Genomic DNA, 24,401 nt, shown 5'->3' with positions numbered 1-24,401 from the left:
CAAAGGCTTGTCATGGAGTCCACTGCCCACAAAAACAAGTCTAGGTGTTTCCATGGGAGGTGCTGGGACATTGTGTGTCACCCACTAGTTCATCTAGTCTTTTAGACGCACCGGCCTCAAGTCCACATTTCTCCTGTGCCTGAAAATGTCCTCTTGATGGAGTAAGTTCTAACCTAACTTTTGGACACTAAAATGCATGGCCACGCCAGGACACAAGGAGATAGTTTGGGGAGATCCTAGTTCTGATTACCCTTAATTTCTCAATTTTTGTTTTTAACCAGATGTTTGTGGGGCGTGGCCCTGAGCAGACGGACTGCACCCTGTACCCTGAAGAATCTCTGTCTACGTCAGTCGCCCGGACCGAAACGGAGTACCCCCTGAAGTGCCTGATCAACGAGCGGGACCTGGTGCTGAATGAGAAGCTGGGAGATGGCTGCTTTGGGGTTGTGCGACGCGGAGACTGGAGGGTGCCCAGCGGGAAAGTGGTGAGTGGCCTGTAGAGCCCCATGGGTGAGGTATAAAAACAGCACCAGCTTCACAATGCATCCACCTCCCTTGTGCACATTGTGCAAGCCCGCCCTGACCAATACCGCCCATCTCCTTCTCAACCAGAGCACCAGCCCTGCTCATAAGGCCCATTTTCATACAGTTCTCTGTTGCTATCGGTGTTCCCAGGCAACATCCATGCAACCTGATGCATTCCCAGATTTACAAGGTTTCGTAATCCTGGGAATGCGACAGAATCTTACTCCTCCCCAGGGGAGCATAAGGGAGGGGCAACGAGGAGAAATACCTTTATTTCAGTGTTTTTCTTTTTATTCTGCAGCACACATAGAAAGAGGAAAACCCCTCCCATGATTTTTTGTGTGCAGGAAGGTGTCCCTTTCTGCACAAAAACAATCCCCCCTACAACGCAGACACCCTTGCACCCGGGTTCCTTTGTAGGCGCACGGCAGCCCATTGTGCGCCAGTGCAGGGGAATAGGACAGGAACCGTATCGTGTAGATGCAGCACATTCCAGCCCTTTTCTTTTAACGCGCGGCAGAGCAGCGGGAAGGCTTGCGGTGCTGCCGTGCCTCGAAACATTGTAGTTGAGGCCCTAGAGTATTCGAAAGCCTCAATTTACATTGTTTATGCATTTTCAAATTACTTGGGCCATTTTGAGTTTATCCCTTTTATTTTACTCTTATTCCCACTTCAAAATACATATGTTTAGTAATTTTAGAAAATATGCCACGTTTACACGTTTTAAGCTGTCTCCACTCCACATACAGCCCTAAGGTATCAGCTGGGTGCGCAGAATCTTGAGATTTATGGAACGAGGCATACTTTAACTCTGGTCACGACTCTCCGCTGACACCCCGTGTTCTCTTGAGCACCCCGCTTTGTTAGTTGGCAGAGGTTCACAAATGGATGAAAGATTTGCGCTTCTCTGACACCTGTCCCATCTGACACACACTTTCGTTTCCTCTCCAGATCAGTGTGGCTGTGAAGTCTCTCCGCACTGACATGACGACTGACCCTGAAGCCCTGACTGACTTCCTGCAGGAGGTGAACTCGATGTATGCCCTGGACCACCCCAACCTCATCCGACTCTACGGGGTGGTGCTGACCCAGCCGCTGAAAATGGTGAGTATGTGCCTGGAACCGTCTGGCGGGACTCGAGGCGCTACAAGACTGTTGGTGTTGGTAAAGTTAGTCAATTCACCACTGTTGGTCTGTTCACCCTAAAATTCCATCCTTCGTTCTGTAGGTGACCGAGCTTGCCCCAATGGGGGCTCTGCACGACTGCCTGCGGGCACGCTACGGTGCCTTCCCGCTGCACCTCCTCTGGCAGTACGCCACACAGGTGGCAGCTGGCATGGCCTACCTGGAGTCCAACAATTTCATCCACCGGGATCTTGCCACCCGCAACATCCTGCTGGCCTCCGAGGAGCAGGTGAAAATCGGAGACTTCGGCCTCATGAGGGCGCTCTCCAGCCACAACGACCACTACATCATGTCGGCACATCGCAAGATGCCCTATGCATGGTGAGCAGGCGGGGGCTTGGGGGTGGAGTGGGCGGGCATGGCGGTGTCTCCACAGGGAGAGGTGTATGGAGAGCAAATGTTGACCGATCACATTTCTGTTGCTTACTGTTGCGTTTGCGTGTCAGGCTTTAACACCATGTTAACACTATCGGGGCAACTTTTGCCCCAATAGTGTTAACATCTGTAACTATGACAAAATAATGAGATTACACTATCACAAAGCATGCCGCATAATTTGCCTTTATATTCCACATAATTTAGTAAGCCCTGCCACCTATTTTGGTCCTCCCCACTATACAATTCCCTTGCTATAGGTTGCAGCATGTGAGTGGGGGAGGGGTGCGCCTGTAGGTAACATTGAGCCTGTGGGTAGAACTGAGCCTGTGGGTAGAACTGACAAGGAAACATGTCTTCTCCAATCGCATCCTTGTACGGAGCCTGCAGGGGGCCAGGAGCCAGCGGCTGGGGGTCAAAGCTGGCTGGGGTGGGGGATGAGGTGACAGTGACGCAAGGGTGACGTCTGGCGCTTAAGTAACAGGTGTGACTCTATCCTCCACAGGTGTGCTCCTGAGAGCCTGAAGATCGGGACCTTCTCGCACTCCTCGGATGTCTGGATGTTCGGGGTGACCCTCTGGGAGATGTTTTCCTACGGCCAGGAGCCGTGGCTGGGCCTCAGTGGGAGGCAGGTAAGAACCGGGGCGTACCAACTCCTGCTTCAGGGGTGAAGGTCAGCAGTGGCCTACCCAGGGCGCATTGATCCCTGGTGCTAGCTGGGGAACTGGACCCCCAACCCCTCCCGGGAGTGGGTAGGAAAGGCTGACGTAATTGGGGTGCGCTAGGCTCCTAAAAGCCCCTGGACTTGGTGGCACTAACACTGTTGCCATAATGTCAGCTACCCTCTAAGTCTAAATGGTCAGACCAAGCCTGCATGCTCCATGGACAGGACTGGAGGAGGGGCCGAGCTGCCTCGACAGCTTTCGTCTAGTTAGACTTTTCTAGAATGGTTTCGGACCTGCTACGATTAGGAAACGGAAGCCCGAATGCCCCCCTGGAGCCAGTCAGAACGATACTCCTATGTTGGCTGGGCTGCAATGTGCATACAGTAGCAGACAAAGCAATCCATGTGAGTGAGGCCATCGGACATGGGTTGAACAGTGCCACCCAGTGGCCTTTCATAGTAACGCACTGGCACGGTCCTTAGAAGGGGAAAGCCCGTGGTTTCACACCGCCATCTGGTGGATTATCAGGGCATGGCACCGTCTGAGACTTGCATAGTGCAGGATTCCTGTGTTGTGTTTATTTATTGGTGTTACAGAGCGCTGCTCGTCTCCGTCGGTCACATCAGGGCGCTAGCTCCCGGGCTTGTAGCTGTTCCCAGAGTGTCCCCTGATGCTGCTCTCGCTTACGGTACTTGTGTTTACCCTCAGATACTGATGAAGACGGACCGCAGCGGAGACCGGTTGGAGCGCACGGAGGACTGCCCCAGAGCCATGTACAATGTCATGCTCAAGTGCTGGGCCCACCGACCCGAAAACCGGCCGTCCTTCGGGTCCCTGATCTCACTGCTCTCGGAGGTGAGGCTCACTGCGAGGCAAGCTTCTACTGGCTGCGCTCCTATACAATGCCATGGGGAGACTTCACAGCCTGCGCTCCTGCACTGATCACCACTGACCGTGCTATTGTTAGCAATTCTGCACTACTCACCACTGACGCTCCTAGAGCCTGCGCTCTTGCACTATTCACCCTCCTAGAGCCAGCGCTCCTGCACTATTCACTACTGACCCTCCTAGAGCCTGCGCTCCTGCACTATTCACCCTCCTAGAGCCTGCGTTTCTGCACTGCTCACTACTGCTCCTCTGAGAGCCAGCGCTCCTGCACTATTCACCCTCCTAGAGCCTGCGCTCCTGCACTACTCACTACTGACCCTCCCAGAGCCTGTGCTTCTGCACTATTCACCCTCCTAGAGCCTGCGTTCCTGCACTACTCACCACTGACCCACCTAGAGCCTGCACTCCTGCACTATTCACCCTCCTAGAGCCTGCGTTCCTGCACTGTTCACTACTGCTCCTCCAAGAGCCTGTGCACCTGCACTGTTCACTACTGCTCCTCCAAGAGCCTGTGCACCTGCACTGTTCACTACGGCTCCTCCAAGAGCCTGTGCACCTGCACTGTTCACTACTGCTCCTCCAAGAGCCTGTGCTCCTGCACTGTTCACTACTGCTCCTCCAAGAGCCTGTGCACCTGCACTGTTCACTACTGCTCCTCCAAGAGCCTGCGCTCCTGCACTGATCACCACTGACCGTACTAGAGCCAGCGCTCCTGCACTGTTCACTACTGCTCCTCCGAGAGCCTGCGCTCCTGCACTATTTACTACTGACCCTCTCAGAGCCAGCGCTCCTGCACTACTCACTACTGCTCCTCCAAGAGCCAGCGCTCCTGCACTACTCACTACTGCTCCTCCAAGAGCCAGCGCTCCTACACTGTTCACTACTGCTCCTCCAAGAGCCAGCGCCTCTTCACTGTTCACTACTGCTCCTCCGAGAGCCTGCGCTCCTGCACTATTTACTACTGTCCCTCTCAGAGCCAGTGCTCCTGCACTACTCACTACTGCTCCTCCAAGAGCCTGTGCACCTGCACTGTTCACTACTGCTCCTCCAAGAGCCTGCGCTCCTGCACTGATCACCACTGACCGTACTAGAGCCAGCGCTCCTGCACTACTCACTACTGCTCCTCCAAGAGCCAGCGCTCCTACACTGTTCACTACTGCTCCTCCAAGAGCCAGCGCTCCTGCACTGTTCACTACTGCTCCTCCGAGAGCCTGCGCTCCTGCACTATTTACTACTGACCCTCTCAGAGCCAGCGCTCCTGCACTACTCACTACTGCTCCTCCAAGAGCCTGTGCACCTGCACTGTTCACTACGGCTCCTCCAAGAGCCTGTGCACCTGCACTGTTCACTACTGCTCCTCCAAGAGCCTGTGCTCCTGCACTGTTCACTACTGCTCCTCCAAGAGCCTGTGCACCTGCACTGTTCACTACTGCTCCTCCAAGAGCCTGCGCTCCTGCACTGATCACCACTGACCGTACTAGAGCCAGCGCTCCTGCACTACTCACTACTGCTCCTCCCACAGCCAGCGCTCCTGCACTATTCACTACTGCTCCTGCCAGCGCTCCTGGACTACTCACTACTGCTCCTCTCAGTGCCAGCGCTCCTGCACTATTCACTACTGCTCCTCCCAGACACAGCGCTCCTGCTCTACCCACTACCGACACTTTGTGAGCCAGCGCTCCTGCACTACTGACCCTCCTACAGTTAGCGCATCTGCACTATTCACTACTGACCCTCCTAGAGCAAGTCCTTTTGCACTACTCACTACTGACCCTCTGAGAGCTAGCACATCCGCACTATTTACTACTGACCCTCCCAGAGCCAGCGCTCCTTCACTACTCACTACTGACCCTCCCAGAGCCAGCGCTCCTGCACTGCTCACTTCTGACCCTCCTAGAGCCAGCGCCTCTTCACTATTCACTACAGACCCTCCCAGAGCCAGCGCTCCTGCACTGCTCACTTCTGACCCTCCTAGAGCCAGCGCCTCTTCACTATTCACTACAGACCCTCCCAGAGCCAGCGCTCCTGCACTGCTCACTTCTGACCCTCCTAGAGCCAGCGCCTCTTCACTATTCACTACAGACCCTCTCAGAGCCAGCGCTCCTGCACTGCTCACTTCTGACCCTCTCAGAGCCAGCGCTCCTGCACTGCTCACTTCTGACCCTCCTAGAGCCAGCGCCTCTTCACTGTTCACTACTGACCCTCCCAGTGTCTGCGCTTCTGCATTATTCACCACTCGCCCTCCTATCGTCGGTGCTCCTGCACTATGCCCTACCAATTCTCGCATGGTCAGCACTTCTGCACCACAGCCTATTTACAGAGGTGCCACAGCCAGTGTGTTTGCACCGCTCGGTACAGAGATTGTACAGCCGGCTCCCCCGCACCCTTTCCCACCATCAGCGCTCCCGCACCCCCTCTACAGACTTTCTCCACTCTCTGCAGCCTTGGACACTTCTAATACCCATCTCTGCCCTTCTTTACCCGCAGGCCCGGCTTCAGGAGGTGAGATCCACTCAAGAGCTGAATGCACTGGGCTGGCTGCAGCTGGACGTGGGCGACCCCATCACGGTGATTGAAAGCAGGTGGGTGAGAGGCTGCTGCGTGCCATAGTCACAGGTACCACCGGGGGAATAGTATGAGGAAAGGTTCTCCTTGCACCCAGATGCTGCGCGCCATGCCACTGGAAGGCTGGTTAATACTAAACCCTAAACAGATGGAGTTAAATCTGTGCAATGAAGTGAACATTACTGGGCACAGCTGTGCCCATAGGCCTATTAAAATGGGTCTTCGTGCCACAAGAGCTGCAGAAGAGGGCCATGGAAAGCTACTGCTTGCCTGTTCTTTGCTGTGCCCCCCCAAGCAGGCCACTCCTGGACCCAGGTGGGCCCAGAGAGCACCCACCCACTGCCTGTTGACCTGCAGATGTGGCCTTCAGCCGTCCAAAGGAGCAGTGTCCAGTGAGCTGTGCCTCTGTAGCTAAGGCTGGCACCCCAAGAAAAGCTCTCTCAAGGGTCTTTAAACTGGGGGCGCCTCCCCTAGTGGGGAGGGGGTCTCAAGTGATCCCAGGGAGGCTGGGGGGCGGCCCAGGCTCTAGCCAAAATAAACATTATGCTGATAACAGGGCTTGGTTTTAAGCTGAAAATAAGAAGTGTCAGTGAGCTGCTCTGTAAAGGGCCATCAATAATATATGTTGTCATTTATATCTGGGCTGGAAGTATGTGTCCGAAGGGAAGGGACTCCAGATATTCTTCAGAGCTCCCATGCCCACTTTGAATCATTCCACTGTGGATACTGGTGCACATTATTAAGGCCTGCCTGGCACAAATAGTATGTTTGGCACTTTTGTATTTGGTTGCATTTTTTAACGCTAACAACATTTAACTTCAACGCTTAAATGTCTTGTGTTTAATAAGTCGAGACATGTTTAAACCTTGCAAATTGAATAGAATAACTGTGAGAATTCCGAAGGGGGCCCAATGAATTTTATTTTTTCACTGGGGGGAGCGGGCGGCATTACAATGTATGAGACCACTGCCTTAATGTGACACTGCAGTGCCCACCCACCTTTTCAAAGCTCCAGAGATAGGAAGTTTGGAGATGCGTGTCGAGAGATGTCTTACTTCCCTCTTATCATGGCCTACAGTCTGTGACGGGAAGCCTCAAGTAAAACCTATATCCATTCTCCAGCTCAACACAAATTTGGGGGAATTGGGAACTGTGCTTCTGTAGCTCGGCTCTCCTGCCGCCTAAAATCCAGGGCATACATCTAATGAGTGTCATCTGCAGGACACCACACAGGGTTGACTATAACATAACGGGGGTGGAGTTATGGTGTGGAATCTTAATTTATGAGCACACTGAGAGCCGAGGCGGATTGGCTTGAGAGGAAATTGTTCATGAGGTTGGCGTCTTGGAAGTGGCTGGGCTGGGAAGTCTTCCTTTCGGGGAAACTCTTTTTTTTTTTTTTTTTTTTTTTTTTTTTTCTCCTTTCTCCTGCTATACCTTTTTTTCACATCAGTGCGCTTCTCACAGAGCGCCTTAGGTCAGACATTTAACTTTTTGCCATTGTAGGTGACGCAGTCCGATTAACCTTTCAATTGTGTCTTTTTCTGGGGTCTTCAGCCCGGAGTCTCAAACCTGGCGGGGGCAGAACAAGAAGACCCTGAAGGTGGGCCCTTTCCCTACATCTGTGCTGAGGGCCGAAGATGTCCCACCGGGCGCCCGGATCAGCTCACCTGTCCGCAGCACTCTGATGCACCTGAGCCATGGGGACTCGGACCCGGAGCACAGCTGGGGCACCCCGGACTTGAGAAATGAGTAAGTCACACCGGCTGCTGTCCTCGTGTGTAGCTGGGACTGAAGGCTGACTGGGGTGTTGGATACTCTGGGAGCTGGGACAGGTGAACCCTACAAACAGGCAAGAGCACTCTGCCATCTTGTAGGAGGGGCAAAAGGTCCTCGAAGACAGGCTCAAGTGGGCAGGTGTCTTCTGTTGGTGTCCATAGGTCCAATGCATAATTTGCTATCCCCAAAGCTGCACAGATTAATTAACCTCTGGGTTGTTGCATCTCAGGGGCAAATTTGGGTTTTGGTGGGGTAGGTGGAGAGTGGCAGGGAGGGGCCAGAAACCAATGTATAGGAGGGGCCACTAAAGTTGTGGTTGAGGGACCATTGCGAATTGCTGCGGAGGCTCTGGTATTGGAAATGGCAAGCGCATGGTGACGTAGGGTGCAGACTCTAACGGTGGTAGTCTGTGGGTAGAGGGTCCCAGAAGTTTGGGAGTAAGAGATTAAGGGCTTGAGGCATGACCGCGTGGGCCGACGGGCCAGGAGACCGCTCTCTGGGTAGAGGAACCCTGAGGCAGGAGTTGTGGAGGGCCGAAAGGATGTGCTAGTTGTGCAGCGCAATATGGCATTTTGTTCCAGTTTTGCATTTGCTCCAGTTTGTTGAGTGACTTACACTTTTTTTCAGTCTGCTAATTCATACTGTTTCTCTTTCCAACTCCTTTCCCTCATTTCCCGTCTCTCCTTGATGCCCTCGCTCACCTTTATGGACCTACTATAGAAGGAAAGCGCGTGCCCGTGAAGCGAATCGCAACAGAGCTGCAGGAAACCAGCTGCTGCGTATGGAAAGTAAGTATATGATGCTGAGGTGAGGGATGTCTGGGGAAAGCTGCATGACTTGGGTTAGAAACATTCTGAGTTGGCTGTCTGCGTTTATCACCAGCACACCGTAGGTGCAGTTACAAGGGTTCATGCTCACTTTATGGGTATCCGTGCACCAGGGTGATGCACCACAATCAGTTGCTTCACGTGTAATGCTATAGATCCCTTTGTTTCTGCCCTGTGTGGGGATGTGGTTTCTGATTCTCCCATTTTATGCCACTTTAGGACTTTCAAAGAGCCTGGAGTCTATTTCTGAATTGGGTGTCATGGAGTCACCACGCCACCCACAGGCGCGTGGCCAGGACCTAGAGAGCAGTGGTGTTGCTTCATCCCGTCGAATGAGCGATCTGCCACCAGGGAACATCCTGGACAACATGAGGGAACGGGTGAAGATACATGCGCCCAACGCCTTCGACGCGTCTAACTTCGTGAAGCCGAAGCCGGTCCCGGGCCCCAGGGATCGCAACTCTGTACCAAGCACCGCTCCAGGACCATGGCTGGTCCCTCAGCAGCTGCCTAAGGTGGACTACCCTCCGCTCCAGCGGCTGAACCCCGAGGACCGAGGACAGATGAGCGACGTGGGGCGCGTGAAGCGGATATCCGCCTCCACTCCCCAGCTGGGGCCTCCGGATGGTCGGAAGGAGCCCGGCCAGCTTAGGACTCTCTCGGGGCCTATGGGCTCTAACACAGACTTAATAAAGCCAGCATCGGGTGCAGCACAGAGGATCGACGCAGCGATGATGCAGCGGAAGGTTAAGGAGGTACGGCCGCCATTTTGTTTTTGATTGGGCTGTTTTCTGTGCCATTGCTTTTTGGGGTTCAAAGCAGTACTTATTTTGAGCCGGGTGGTTGCTGGTGGGCACCACCTGAAAGTGCGTAATTAGTTAAAAAAAAAAAAAAAAAAAATTCTGGTGCTCGGAAGTCTGGGAGGTGCAATTAAATGTTGGTGCCTCCCGCCTGCTCAAATTAAGCACAGCCGCCAGCAATCACTTTTTCGGACCGGGATACTTTATATTTGGCCAGGGTATGGGAGTCCAGATTAAAAAAAGATTGTAAGGGGAAAAAACTATTGAATCTGGGTCTCTTATGAAAGCCTTGCACCACCTAGTGGCAGATTTAGAAATTGCAAGTTAGTATGCAAAACGTAGAGTTGACTGACACAAGCATTAACAATTAAGCACTCGTCTGAATCTCCATATAATGTAACCGAAATGAAGTCAGCCACAACTAAAGTGCGCTTCGATCAAAATCTCTGCAGGGTCCTAGGAATGAACGTCTGGGCTGGAAGTTTGAACTCAGTACTTCTTTTTTTTCTGCAAATGACTTACTGGTTTAAAGGCTGCCTGAGCTGGGCTGGCATCCGATCACACCCTCTAAGAAGCCAGAAGTCATTTCATAGCAGGATGGCAGATTTTGACCGGTTTCTTAATTTCTCTTAGTATATTGTTTCGGTTTCACAAACCGTGGCATTATGCAGACAGATGCTGGTTGTGCTGGCGTAAAGTTAGGGGGGGGGGGGTTACAGACCAGCTTGGTGGGCTGCGGCAGAATCAGTCCAAAAGCCGGCCAGGTTTTAAGGCAGTCTAGTTCACCCTCGTGCAAACATTTGCACGTGTGCAGGTCTCGCCTTTGCTTCTTCCAGGCTTTATTATTTACATGACTCTCCAAGTTCCATCCAGATTTTGCATGAGTTGCTTCTCCCACCCTGCGAGACCTCTTTGGTTTCAATGCTAAGCAATCTGCGACATAGTGGGCACACTGTTTGCATTACATTATATATTTTTTTGCTGTGTGCTGATTGGGAGTCGTAGAGAAGGGCAGCGGCGAAGCATGCGGCTGATTAAATTTTCAGTCCTGCAGTGCTTAATTTGAGCCAGTGGTTTCTGGTGCTCGGCACTTTAATTATCATCACCGGCGCTTGTGACAGTCTGCCACTAGGTGGCACTGTTTGGCTAATTTAGAAATGACCACAACGCCTGTTAATTATGAATTAATATATATAAAAAATTACTAATAAATGCTGCCCTAATATTTCTTACAGCTTTTGGGGCCAGGTCTAGTCAGAATTGTCACACTTGTGGGAGTGTGATGGTTAGTTGTTGTGCTGTTACTATCATTGGCAGCGCTGGCATGGGCAATGTATGGTGGAAACTGTAGTGGCCCACTAATGATAGCCCTGTCACTTATGTGTTTTATTTTTAAAAATTAAGCACTGCAGTCCTGCATGCGCTAATCTTGTTTTATTTTCTGGTCTGGTTTCAGGTGGAGGAGCGTGTGCACGGAGTCACCACCGATGAGTGCCGGGAAGCTCTGCGCATGCACGGCTGGGACTTGATGAAATCGATCCACTACCTGAAGGTAAGGCCCCGAGCATCCCGGCGGTCTATGAACTGGACTGACAAGTTACTGAACCTCACCCGCGTCCGAGGGCAGACGTCACGAAGCCGAGACTGAAAAAAAGGCAGGATCCTGGGGGTGGGCCCCCTTGAGTTAAAGAAGGCGCCTCCTGGTCTTGTCAGTGTCATCAAGAGATGCTAGTTTGGTGCGTTTGGCCACTGACCCCGCCAGCAAGGCCACCAGGCAGGGTTTCTTCTGCACGCGCACCCTTCACAGCCACATTGGCTTGGATTGTGCTGGCTGCTTGCAACAGCAAGAAGGCTTCTTGTTCCCTCATGTGGCCAGCTTGAATGTTCCTCTGAGTAATCTGCGGTGGCCAGAGTTCGATGCAGTGTTTGCCATGTATATGAGGCTTGCTGGTACTCGCTGATGAACACTGTGCTGAGCCTCGGCGGCGGCTGATGCTGAAGGGTGGGGCTGTATCCTGTGCATCGACATCTGCACGGTGAGGCCTCTAGGCATGCACTCCATCACTACCTAGGTATGGTCGCTCCATAGTTGGAGATTACAAAAGAAGATGATTGTGGAACACGTCACGTGTTAATGAGATTCCTTGGACCATGGATCGGCCTGAAATTTGATCACAAGAAGTTCCTGAGGGCCAACCCTAGAAAGTGTGCGGCTGACGACGGACGAGAATTGGTGAAAAGAACACATGGGCTTTGCTGACACCACGCGCAGGACTTTGCAGACAGGTCAAAATAAACTTTATGCAACTCGCCAGGTAGACTTTGTGGTGACCACCAAAGGGTCTGCGGCCACCAGCACTACCCAAGGACCAGCCGCCACCAGAGGTCCTGGACCCGGCACACTCGGAGGACCTTACATGCAAGTCTTCTTTGAGCCCTCAGAGCAACAATGGTACTAAAAGATGGGACTTTGTTGATGTAAGTGGGACTTTCTTCACCACATCCATACAAACACGAATGAAAGACCGCAAGACCCCCTCGGACATCAAAGCTCGGATCAGAAGAGTCTGGAACTGAGGGAGTGTCTTGAACATTTCTGGAGGAGCGAGGGCATTCAGTCCCTCCAGGACTTGTTTGACGTCCATGTGAACTCTCAGGCTGAGCCTGGTTCATCGTTCATTCCATGTATATTGTACTTATATTTATTGTCCATTTATTTATGGTCTATTTATTAACCCGCATTCATTATGAAAGATGCTGTGAAAATGTCATTGGTCAGATAAGATGTGGCTTCTTGGTGGGCGTGGAGACGTGTAGCCACATAATGAAATGTTGCAGGATAAAATTGACACGGGGAGCAACCAATGGCAAAGCTGCTTTTACCCCACCTGATTTGCAGTTTGGGTGGAGCATTTCCACTATTGGTGCAAATACAAGTAAGGCATAAACTGTAACTATTTACAAAATTGTTTTCTGAAAAAAACAATCGGCATATAGCATTTTTGTGTTTTTACAGGATATTTTATACTTGAGGATATAGAGTGATGCTTTAGAATGTTATGTTAGCGTTGTGGTGGTAAAGTAACATTATCTCAACTTATGCACCGGACTTGGCACGATTTTTGATTAGAATCGGTTCATTATTTTGTCATTTTTACAAATGTTATCACTGTCTGTTTAAACGTTTCAACTTGCTAGTCACACTTTAATACCGAAATTCAACAATAAGCAATTAAAAGGTGACCCGTCAATCTTTGTGAAAGGCCCTCCACTGCGCCGCAATAAAAGTTGTTGCATTTTAAATGACTTTTAATGCGTTTCAGCTAGAATTTTTTTTCTTCAAATCTGCAAATTTTGTTACACCCACGCATGCACACGTTCGCGATAAGTCTGCCCACCAGTGCCTATGTTGTGAATTCATGTTATCTCCAAATAAAATGAAATTTATTTATTCACCCAATATCTGTGTGTCTTTTTGGAGGGTTTTCTTTGCGACTGCTGGCTCTTCCATCCTACTCACTGTGCACGACTACTTGCGGACAAGAAAGCGGGAATGTTGAAAGTGATTGACATGACATCAACTCATAGCTGGGGTGAGATGGTGAACGTTAGAGGGGGGCTCCAGGGCCCATGTGAGAGTGGTCTCTGGATGGTGGCTGAGCATTATAGAGGGAATGTTCTGGTGTTCGGTTGGTTTAGGGATAGTTGTGTCCACTTTTGCAAATAGTGATACAGCGAACAGCTGCAGGGAATTGCCAGGGTGATCTGTGCATGCTCAGGGAGTGGTGGGATCGCGAACGGTGTTGGGTGCGATGACTGTGGAACCAGTTCTTTTCACTCAACTGAATGTTGAGACCCCTGAAAATCATGCTTCAAATTCCTTTGCTCCCTAAAATTGTAAATGCTGAGGAACCAGATATAATCCGTATTCAATGCAAAAAGACATTTGCATTCAACCAGTCATTCATTAAAACAGGTCATTCTGGAAGATTGTCTTTCTCTTGAGGGGGGCAGGGGAAATCTCCTGGTTTTCAGTTCCAGAATGTATCTAAACCCCTGTTTTTGTTTACCCTGGCAGGTGGAGCAGCTTTACAACCTCAGCCGTCACTCGCGGGACGAGTGCCGACGCATCCTGGAGAAGTGCCATTGGAAGTTGGAAATGGCGTGCCGCTACGTCCTCCAGCGGCAGTTTCCGATGTGAGCGAAGCTTTGGTGGCCTGCAGGCCAGCATTCTTAACAGTGGGATAATGTGATTCCCACAATAAGCTTATTGGTTTACGGACTGACTCGTCAGCCACTCAGGAGGTGCACTTCACCCGAAGTCTTGGAGTTAAAAAAGGGAGGATGCGACGCCATATGCAAGAGCCAATAGGAAGGAGCAGAGTTTCTTGGTGGCAAGAGATGGAGTTGGACACTTTGAAGGCTATACGTTTGCAGAGTTGGCGTTCAAAGGTAGAACTGATGCCTAAAGCATATCCAATCTGCACTCGCCAATGGGTGATGGACGTTTGCGTCAGTCAAGAAGTCTTGAAAGACGTTATTGATGCAACTCCGCCATGATGGAACACTTTAGCACAAATCTGCGGGGTTACTGCACCATCCTTCTGTTTTCGTTGAGTCGCTGTGAAAGAGCTGGTGCAAAACCGATGAAAGCAGTGTTCGGACACAAATGTTAGTGTAGACCTCGGTGCATCACAATACTCTCCGAAGCATAAACTCACAATCTTATCAGGAGAAAATTGTTTGCAATGAGGGTTTAACAAAGTGTGTGTCCTTTTACTTGGCATGGATTGGAGACCAGTCGCAGTCTTGTCATAAGAGACACAATACCACGTAGAGTGTTCTTGGGAGAAGGGAGCTTTACTCAGTTGATAAACAAAGGATCCTCTTGAAACAGAAGCAGAGATCTAAAAACAGCGCCGAAGCAGTCACATGAACAAGACCATGGCCAGGGTGCTTGGGACAAGTTGTAAAAGACTGAGCACCCAGGGACTGCTATTAGTCTGTGAATGAGCGTACACGTCTAGGGTTTTTGTGAACCATTAGCAAAAGCACAACATTGATATGCAGCTAGGGGGGACCTTTGGAGCCTCACCAGAAGACTGGGATCCTTCACCGCAGCGTTCATTGGGGCAATAGAAGATGGCTGCTGGGGAGCAGCCAGCTGGTTCGAAATGCTACCCGTGGGGTGCACTGATTTGTAGGTGGTGGGGTTCTATATACCTAGCTCAGTGGGTGAAGGAACAGTCTACGGCTAATGGAAACCTGTGGACGGTCACCGTAAGGTTGGGTTTGCCGCACACTCATTGGGGTTATAGAAGGTGAGCCTTAGGAACAACCAGCAGCTGGTTGGAGCTGCTCAATCCACAACCAATCGTAGGCGGTTGGGTCTTGTAGACCTGTAGGTGGGCGAAGGGTTCATCTCCAGCTTGCGGAGATCCTATGGCGAGTTACCAGGTGATTGGTACGCCACTTCGAAGCTGGGGCCCAGGAAACGAACCCCGGGTGTAAGAGCTATACAGAAGCCCTAGGAAACGATGTTGACCTGCGTGCTGTGGGACAACCACAGCGGCAAGCCCACTGCAAAGAACTGGGCTGAAGAGATGGCTCTACAGGGTAAAATATTTCATGTATCTCAGGGTCCCTGGCAGAAAAGGTGTAATAACAAAATTATTGTTTTCAGTGTTACATTAAACATGCTTCAGGTTTGTCCAGTTGGAGCGTGGCCAAAGACACTCGTTTCCTCAGGACTCCTTCCTCAATTGTATTTTTTTTAGCAAATGTGTACAGGTATTTTTGTTTTTATGTATGAGGAATCTTGGGTCAGAGTAAAGTTGCAGATGTCTTGGTAACTTTGCCTGTATCTATATGCTGTGAGAAGAAATGTATATAAAGGACTAAAAAATTTCCGATAAGGTGGTTTCTTTCTATCTCTGTGTCTCTCTCTATGGCTTGTTGCGTCTGCCGTGGTAAAGGGGGGCAAATCACACATAGCTGACAATAAAAGAACCACTGAAAGAACAAGCAAGAAGAACAAACACCTATTGTTAAAGCCAACCGGTCTAGTATTTGCAAGCCTGCATTATTTTAACATATTTATTTTGCAGTTGTCATTAAAAGGGATAACAAGTTAAATAGCCATGGTATAAAGGTGACATTCATAAAAGTAAGTAGAAAATGAACTATTGCAAAGATAAATACATAAATAAAACAGGAAATAAAAGCAGAGCTTGGCCTACCGGCTTTGGCACGGAAGGAGATCGCTTATTATGGGAATGTGCACCTACAAAATGCAGTCACTGATCAGAAAGGGAATCAATCCATCAAATTGTCTTTAGTCGATCTTCCAAGGACAGATCATAAAAGATTCACACAATATAAACAAACTACATTTTCGACACACTTTAAAAAATGACGGCAGATAAAATTGACTAAAAAAAGACAAAGTGTAAAATAGTTTGACTAGATTGCTCATCACATGGACAAATGGCAACAGTGTCCGAGGAGTACTGTCCTAATGGAAAACATCATCCAGCGAAAAGAACCCAGTCAGATTTCTTTCATAAACGTTGGTCACATATATCAAATACAGAGCAATTGTTGGAGTCTCTTGAATAAGGCAATAATCTCTAATTTCCTAGAGATTTGTTTATGCTTGCAAAAACTATCCCAGAGACCCGGGAAAGTAGTTTTTAATATATTGAAGCCATTGGATGGTCAAGCCACGGGCGCAAGTTAAACTATCTCTAATAACAGTCCGGTTAAAATCGGCTTCTGGGATGGACCAAATTGAGCACCAAAGAGTCAAAGGGGCAGCATAAATGGTGTCTTGGACTTACTCCATGCCTAACTCCAGATGAAGGGAGCAACGCGGGGGATGAGGGATGGACGCCTAATAACTGGCGGCAGAATCTATTCTCCTCTAGCTGCATTGCATGAACATTCCAGATACCCATACCATATGTTCAGATCGGCAGGCATTTCCGGTTGTATATCTCTAGTATAGGAGCAATGGGCTTTTTACCGAGAAAGTAGTGCCTACAGCTTGAGTATATCGGGTTATTCTATTTTTAATGCATGTGAGCCACGAACATCCTTCTTCAAACTCCAAGCCTAAATAGGAGAAGGAACTGGCATTCTCTAGGGGTTTGCCCTCAATATATAGGGTACAGGATTGGGTATTTTTTGGGCCAGATATTTTTGTGAATGCTTTCTTAAAATTTGGCTCCAGGCCCAGGTCTTTCATGAAGCTAACGTAACCAACGATAAGTTTTTGGGGCCGTTGGCAGTCATTGCCAGGAGAACTGCATCAACAGCATACAGCGGGGTGGGCACAGCCTTTTTCTCCAAAAAAGGAACGTCCACCATAACAGAAACCAATGTTTTCTCCAGTTCGTTCATATAGAGAAGGGTTGGGGCGAGGACGCAACCTTGGCGCACCCCACGCTTAATGCTGAACGGCTCTGTGCATTCGCCAGAACTCCCAAACCTGACTGAGGCTGAAAGGTCATGGTGGAGGTGCCTTAATGTAACCTGCCCCACATCAACACCCATGCTCTCTAAGATGACTCATAGCTTTGAGTGGGAAACGTACTCAAAGGCGCTTGACGGGTCCATAAACGCCAAATGGGTAGAAATACCATTGGCGTATTTATATTTTGCCACAATAAGGTGAAGATTAAGGCACTGTTCAATAGTCCCGAGCCCCTTTCTGAACCCGTACTGACTTGAAGCAAGTATACTGTTGGCATTTAATCCAATCAAGTAGGCGGTCCAGTACAACTCTCCCAATAATTTTCGCTGATGAATCCAAAAGGGACACCGGGACATAGCACTTAGCATCATGCATGTTTCCTTTTTTATAACTGGGACAATTATAGATTAACGCCACGACCTTGGCACTGCCTGGCTGCATGCAGAGTTGAAAACTTAAGTGAGGATTGGGGTCCAGAGCACAGGGTCTTCCCTGAATAAGTAAAGTGAAATGCCATATGGACCCGGAGCCTTCTTGCATCTACTGTCTACAATTGCTTTAAAAACCTCCTCCTCATGAAAAACAAGCTTTAAGCATGTTGGAATCATCGGCGCTGGAGTATCGTCAGCCTTGCAATCGGTAGAATACAACCCAGCAATGTGCACCAACCTCAGCCGAGATATGGGGTGTTACTTTATCTAGTGGTAATACGGGGGATATGACAGGCCGCACTGCTTTCCCAAAGGCTTGTGGGTCTTTAGAGTGGCAGGCACCCACGATGGACTCTAATTTCTACTCCTTCATGGCCGACTTCCTTCTTTAAATGGCTTACTCGTATATCTTTCTACTTTCCAGGATCGCACTCTGGTGATTTGCTTTAAGGCCCTGCGTAAAGAATTATTGGCTGCTCTACATGCTTTGTCAAGCCATGATTTGGCATGGTGACGTGGCTGGGCAATGGGTCTAAAAAGCATCACTTTTATCCTTAATATCCTTAATAAAAGATTTGAGAAATCCGTTCAAATGAGAGCCGGATCGTGAAGTATGCGATTGCAGCTATTCACCCAGGCAGTACTATTGCATACAACCGAGACATAAGGCTCTTCAGGTTCGCAGATCGCCACACCACCATGCGCCCTGCGTCCTTAGTAGATAGGACCTGGGGAGGCAAAGACTTAAACTTATATTGCCCATGTGGCAGCTGTATCTTTGCAGAACTGGGGTTGTGGCCGCTATAGACCTGGGTGAAGACCTCATAATTAATAATAGTTGGGGACATACTCCACGAGGTAAAGATGTAGTCCATATTTGAATTCAGCTTCAAATTGGGCTAGTCGATCAACAATGGGACGCAATTTGGAGTCCAAAAGTTCACCTATACGCATACTCAATTTGCTCCAAGTATTTTCATTAGCCGCAGACAGTGACCCAATCGATTCATCGTTGCAGGCCCTAATACGCAGAGCCGTTTTGCTATTTACAGCAGGATTTCTGGTTTTCGTTGATTTTGCGTTTTTCCTCCTGCGCTTGGCCTTTGGGCCACACTCTAGATCAGATTCACAATGTTGGTCATCACCCTCCGTACCAGTAGGGCTAGGCTTGGTGACCCCTTCCTGGAACTGAGGACCCAGCCCCCAAACAAGCTTTGGTGACACCGGGAATTTGTCCTGTCTCCACGGGACAAATCCGGCCCAAGGAGTCAGCAGGTGGACTTGTTGAGGTGGATACACTCGGCAACGGCGGCTCACAGGGGCTTCGGTTGATAAGCTGAAGCAAGTGTTACTATGACATTTGCTTCAGCAGTAAGTGAAAGGCGTCGTTCCACCAGTAGTATTTCATTGGTAACCATGTCCATTGCCTGAGTTAGATCATTATTGGTAGTTGAACGGGTGCGGGGACGAGGTAGCACACACGGGATGCTGGGAGTCCCCTTCCTCTTACCCCTGCTAAAAGACTAAAGTGGAGCAAATTGGTATGAGGCCGAATACACGAATGAACTAAGCAGACGAAGAAACAGGAAGCCATCAGACCCCAGCCACTGTTCTCAGGACAAGGAAATAAGTTGAGGTGGAATAAACACTGTACCTCTTGTCGTGGTGGCAGCTTGAAAACCCAGCCAAACGCAAGACACAAATGATCATGGGGCAGATGTCAAGGGGGTGGCCCAGCCTCTTCCGGGATTTGACAGGCCCGCTCTTGGCCTGGGCGCGTCCGTGGGCGACCCGTGCTGCGGGAGCCCCAAGGAGACTTTATGCGCCTCCTGGCGCGCGAGTTGCAGTCCACGGCGTGGAATGCCGCAGGGCGAGCTGGGGGTTGTGGTTCTCTCTCCTCCTCCAGCAAAGAAGGCACCAACCAAGCAACGGAGCCAACCGCTTTAGTGGGCAGACCCATTACCACATGCTGGCTCTGTGGGCAGAAGCAAAATTTGAATGACATGGAACAGAGCAATGGGTGAAGAGGGATGACAAACAGTCCATGCATGTATAGAAATGTACGCATTTTATTATGACTTTGTTGGAAAAATATGAGTGGTGTGAGAGAACCAAAGCGGTGTCTAGGCTGTAAAGGGGCCACTGCACGCGGCAATTAGCACGCTGCGACGGCCGCAATTAAAGACGCGACTCCTGTATTTCGCTCCGTCGCGTGGTCCCGACTGACGAAGCCGGGCCACGCCTGTTTATATTATACATACGCGCGGCGTCATGCGCCAGCGCAAAAACTTAATCTCCGGGCGTGGGTAGACTGAACCGCTACCCCGCCGGAGAACATTACATTCCTTCCAACCTTTATTAAACATAAACAAACATCAACATGTTGATCTGTTACCAGTTCCAGGCGGGCCGTCTGCTCTCAGCTCCTGCCCAGTCGCAGGTCACAGTCCGCTGCGAGTCTTTGGTTCTTCACACCATGAATTCCGCCAGACTGGAGGAGGGAGCCGGATTGCTCCTCAGGCTGTATCTGGATTGCTCTCCCTGTCATTACGATGGGGACGGGGCCACTTCCTGCGAGACCCTGCCCTCCGGGGATCTCTCTGGTGAGTTGGACAGTCCTCCGTCCAGAGTTTCGAGCGGTGATGGTGTTCCTCGGTCAGACCTGTCCGACTCATCCATGGGGATAGTTCTTTGGCCATCTTCTAACTCCTCGTCCACTCTCTGATGGCTTGGACCAGCCTCCAACCTACCTAGCATTGGAAGGTTGGGAGTTCCTGCATGGACCTTTTTGAAAAAGGATAAATTCCGTGTGAGTTCTTCTGTTCCTCTCTGGGCTGTTACCATCGTGCCTGACATAGACCACGACCCTTTGTTGGATGGTCGACGCTCTCGCTCTTCGGTTGGCACTGGCCTTGTCGTTGGTACTGGTCCTTTTTGCTAGGACCCTTGTAGTGTCAATGTGGGAGGGGCCCCAGTTTGGTTGATGGGGAATAGTGTCTCGCACCACTCAACCCATGCTTGCTGGTCCCGGTGCTCTCTCTGTCGTGAGATGAGGCGTCAATCTGTATTCCCTCGGGAAACTATAGATGGCTCTCTCCAGGGGTGCTTCTTCAGCATGCGCAATGCGAATGACTTCGTTGAGAGTGTGCATGAATCTCTCTACTTCCCTGTTTGCTTGGGGCCAGCGCGGTGTCACTTTCCGATGTTGGATACCCCAAGATTTGAGATAGTCCGTAAACTCTTGCCCCTGAAAGGGCGGGCCATTATCCGTCTTCACCACCTCAATGATCCCGTGAGTTGCAATGATCTTCTCTACTTTGGTGATTACTTCCGTGGCTGTTTGACCTCCCAACGATTTCTATCTCTGGATATTTCGTATAGTCGTCGATGACTACGAGGGCGTAGCGCCCATCCGGAAGATGCCCAAAGTCTATACTGACGCAATCCCACGGTCGTCGGGGGTTGTCTTCAGTGATGACGGGGTGAGGACGATCCGGTTGGCCTGACACCTGCGCCATCTGCATGTGCTAACCGTGTGCTCGACCATTGGGTCTATCCCCGGGAACCACACCTTTGCTCTTAGCTGACCTTTTATCTTCACCACGCCCTGGTGCCTTCGGTGTGTGAGGTCCACCGCTTGTTGAGCAAGTCTTGACGGGATCACCAGTCACAGACCTCCAAGCAGCCACCCACTGCCGTTGACAGAGTTCGTCCTTGATCTGCATGATCGACTCTAGTATGGCCTTCGCTTGGGGAGTTCGTCGGGTCATCGTGGTCTGAATGGGGTGCCAGTCGTTCGCCCGAACTACGGTGATGGCTAGTTGCAGACATTCATCATTCTGGGTGGCTTCCACTATAGCTTCAAGGCTTATCGGAAGTGGTCGGGACCTTTCCACTATGAAACGGACGTATTCCTCAGTGTCCTCTGCATCCTCTTCCTCTGCTTTGGTTGCGGCCCTCGGATGTCTCGAGAGGTAGTCAGCTGGGTTGGATGAGCCTGGTTTGTATTCTACCCGTTAGTCATACCCCTGCAGTTGAAGGATCCATTTCTCTATCCTCGGGTGGGGGGGGGGGGGGGGGGGGCTTTGATGCGGATCCCTGAAATAAGGGTATGAGGGGCTTGTGGTCGGTGGAGACTGTAAATGGGTGTCCATACACGTAGACGTGGAAATGCCGTTAGGCCAAGTGGATGGCGATTGCCTCTCTCTCTATCTGGGAGTAGCGCTGCTCCGTGTCTGTTAGGGAGCGGCTCGCGTAGGCAATCGGAGCCCATTCGTCATTGCATTGTAGCTGCGTGATCACTGCCCCTAGCCCATAGGGACTGGCATCAACTGCGACATTGGTGGGCCGGGCAAGGTCGAAGTACCACAGAGTGGTGTCAGCTGAAAGGGCTGCTTTAGTGTCTTTAAAGGCTTGTTCTTGGTCGGGGGCCCCCCACTGCCACGTGGTGGTGGACTTCATCAGCTCCCTGAGGGGCTTTGTGATGTTGGTTGAGTCCGGGATGAAACGCCCACAGAAGTTTACCATACCTAGGAAACTCCGTACTTCCGAGATGTTGGAGGGTGTCGGGGCTTCCTAAATGTCTCGCACCTTGTCGGGGTCTGGGGCTACTCCTTTGTCCGAGAACATGTAGACAAAGAAACTGATCTTGTTCTTCAAGAACTGGCATTTTTCTTTGTGCAGGGTGAGTCCGGACTCTTTGATTCATTGGAGAACACTGCGAAGTCTTCGGTGGTGGTCTTCCACTGACGAGGCGTATACCAGTAGGTAATCACTCACATTCAAAACTCCGGGGAGTCCGCTGAGGACTTCTCTGATGATGTTCTGAAACTCCTCAGCGGCATTCGAGATCCCGAAGTTAAGACGCCTGTATCGCCTGAGGCTGACGTGGGTAGAGAATGTAGTGAGGTATCGAGAGTCCGGATGCAGGGGCAATTGGTGATATCCTGAACGTACGTCCATCTTCGAGAACCACACTGCGCCGTTCAGTTCCCCCAGAATGTCATTGATGGTAGGGGTTAAGTGGTGTTCCCTTTTTACCGCTGCGTTTGGGAGGCGCATATCGACAGATGCGGACCTACCCTGGCTGTTCTGGTTTTCTCGCCACCACGATCATAGACACCCACGGAGTAGGCCCGCTGACCTTCTCTATCATCCCTTGCCTCTCCAGTGCTTCCAGCTCTTCTTCGACCTTTTGTCATGGATGGAATGCTATGGGCCTATGCCTCAGCACCGTTGGACTGACGGGTCAATGTGGAGAGAGACCTCTTTCCCTTTTAGTCATCCAATGCCCTTGAAGACTTCGTCGAATTCCTCAATGATGGCCGCTGGTTCCTCTTCTTGGACCGCAAGAGCAAACAAGATTAGCTTCAGCTCTTCTGCTGTCTGGCCGCTTACCAGCATTCCGCTTCCTTCTTTGGTTACGGACACTGTGGTGGGGATCTTGAGGTCCTGATGCCTAAGTTCTGTTTTGAAGCATCCCAGGAGTGGGATGGGTGTCTTCTGTCCATAGGCAAATACTCGAATCTTTGCTTCGCGCAAGTGTGGGCATGGACTCAATTGGTTGTATACATTGGCAGCCATCAGTTCGATCGAGCCCCTTGTGTCTATGGTGGCCCGTACGTCTTGGTGGTGAATCTTGAGTCTGCATTTTGGAAGCCGCCGTCTTTTCTGTGGCGGTTGATCCACTGCCAACATATAATAGACGAGGTAATCTCCCATGTCGTCGTTCATATCTTCGCTGTCTTGCGTTTCCGCTACGGTCTGTGCCGTTTCTGTCTGGCGCTTCGACGACCTGCGCACCGCCGTGAAATGGTTCATCCACCCGCAGGCCGTGCACCGCTTTCCTCTCACTGGGCAGTCTTGCATGCGGTGGGGCGTGCCTCCACAGTAGCCACATTCTTTCTTTCTGTCTTGCGGATGCTTTCCGAGGCTTTAGCACCACTTGTCTTTCACCACGTTCACCTTCTCCGCCACGTTCACCTGTTCTGTTTTGATGGGGCGGTGGAGTGCGGCCTCCATGTGGGATGCTCTGGCCTTCGATAGCTCTTTTGACCGTCCCAAGGTGAGGATATCAACCAAGGATTTGCCGGACTCCTGGAGAATGTTCTCTCTGAGCTTAGATGAGTAGCACCCTTGTATTATCTGGGCCCTGATCTCCTCTTGTTCATCCTGGAAGCCGCACGTGCTGGCAAGTTCCTTCACACGCCCATGGAATGTGTCCAATGACTGTTCCGCTTCCTGTTTGGCCTGGCGAAAAATGAATCTTTCATAGTCTCTGTTCGCCATCAGCTCAAAATGCACATTAAGAGCGTTGAGCAGCGTCACGTATGTCCAGACGCGACTCCAGTATTTCGCTCCGTTGCATGGTCCCGACTGACGAAGCCGGGCCACGCCTCTTTATTTTATACATATGCGTGGCGTCATGTGCCAGCGCTAAAACGTAATCTCCAGGCGTGGGTAGACTGAACCACTACCCTGCCGGAGAACATTACATAGGCCAGACCTAACAAGCATTGGCATAGCCAATAGGTCTCGCCTTTGGGACCTTATAAGTGTTTAGCCATGCAACAGTTGATGTTGCACCAAGGATATTGTGCTGGATAACTAAACACTTATAAGGTCCTAAAGGCAAGACCTATTGGCTATGCCAATGCTTGTTTAATCTTACTCTGCCATGCAGTAATCTCACACACCGGATTATATTATAGTGGAAGTGCACCAACCGATTACCATTTGGAACTAACTGTCAGAGGAAGGGTTCATAAGTTCCTCGCACCCAAATGGTGAGGCCCCACCAAAGGTCTCCCTTTGAATAGGGCGCTGTGCTAAAATGTATAAACCCCATTCGAAAGGCTGCCTTAATTCTCCAGGTTCCTCACAAGCCA

General features: G+C 50.5%; 1 protein-coding gene across 1 annotated transcript in view; it reads left to right on the top strand.

Moving 5' to 3' along the window:
• The window catches only part of TNK1 (tyrosine kinase non receptor 1), a 33,732-nt gene extending 18,216 nt beyond the window's left edge, over nt 1-15,516 (top strand). Inside the window, exons 4-14 of the mRNA XM_085639252.1 lie at nt 282-485; nt 1,477-1,629; nt 1,754-2,031; nt 2,591-2,717; nt 3,459-3,605; nt 6,126-6,220; nt 7,761-7,955; nt 8,703-8,770; nt 9,029-9,564; nt 11,066-11,161; nt 13,688-15,516. Of these exons, the coding sequence (XP_085495378.1) occupies nt 282-485; nt 1,477-1,629; nt 1,754-2,031; nt 2,591-2,717; nt 3,459-3,605; nt 6,126-6,220; nt 7,761-7,955; nt 8,703-8,770; nt 9,029-9,564; nt 11,066-11,161; nt 13,688-13,810 (2,022 nt within the window). The 3' untranslated portion in view covers nt 13,811-15,516. The remainder of the gene's footprint in view (nt 1-281; nt 486-1,476; nt 1,630-1,753; nt 2,032-2,590; nt 2,718-3,458; nt 3,606-6,125; nt 6,221-7,760; nt 7,956-8,702; nt 8,771-9,028; nt 9,565-11,065; nt 11,162-13,687) is intronic.
• The last annotated feature ends 8,885 nt before the right edge of the window (nt 15,517-24,401 follow it).

This window comes from Triturus cristatus, chromosome 12 (genome assembly GCF_964204655.1).
Source record: "Triturus cristatus chromosome 12, aTriCri1.1, whole genome shotgun sequence".
NCBI lineage: Eukaryota > Metazoa > Chordata > Amphibia > Caudata > Salamandridae > Triturus > Triturus cristatus.
The sequence above is the reverse complement of the archived record's forward strand: the minus strand, read 5'-3'. Positions and strand labels throughout refer to the sequence as shown.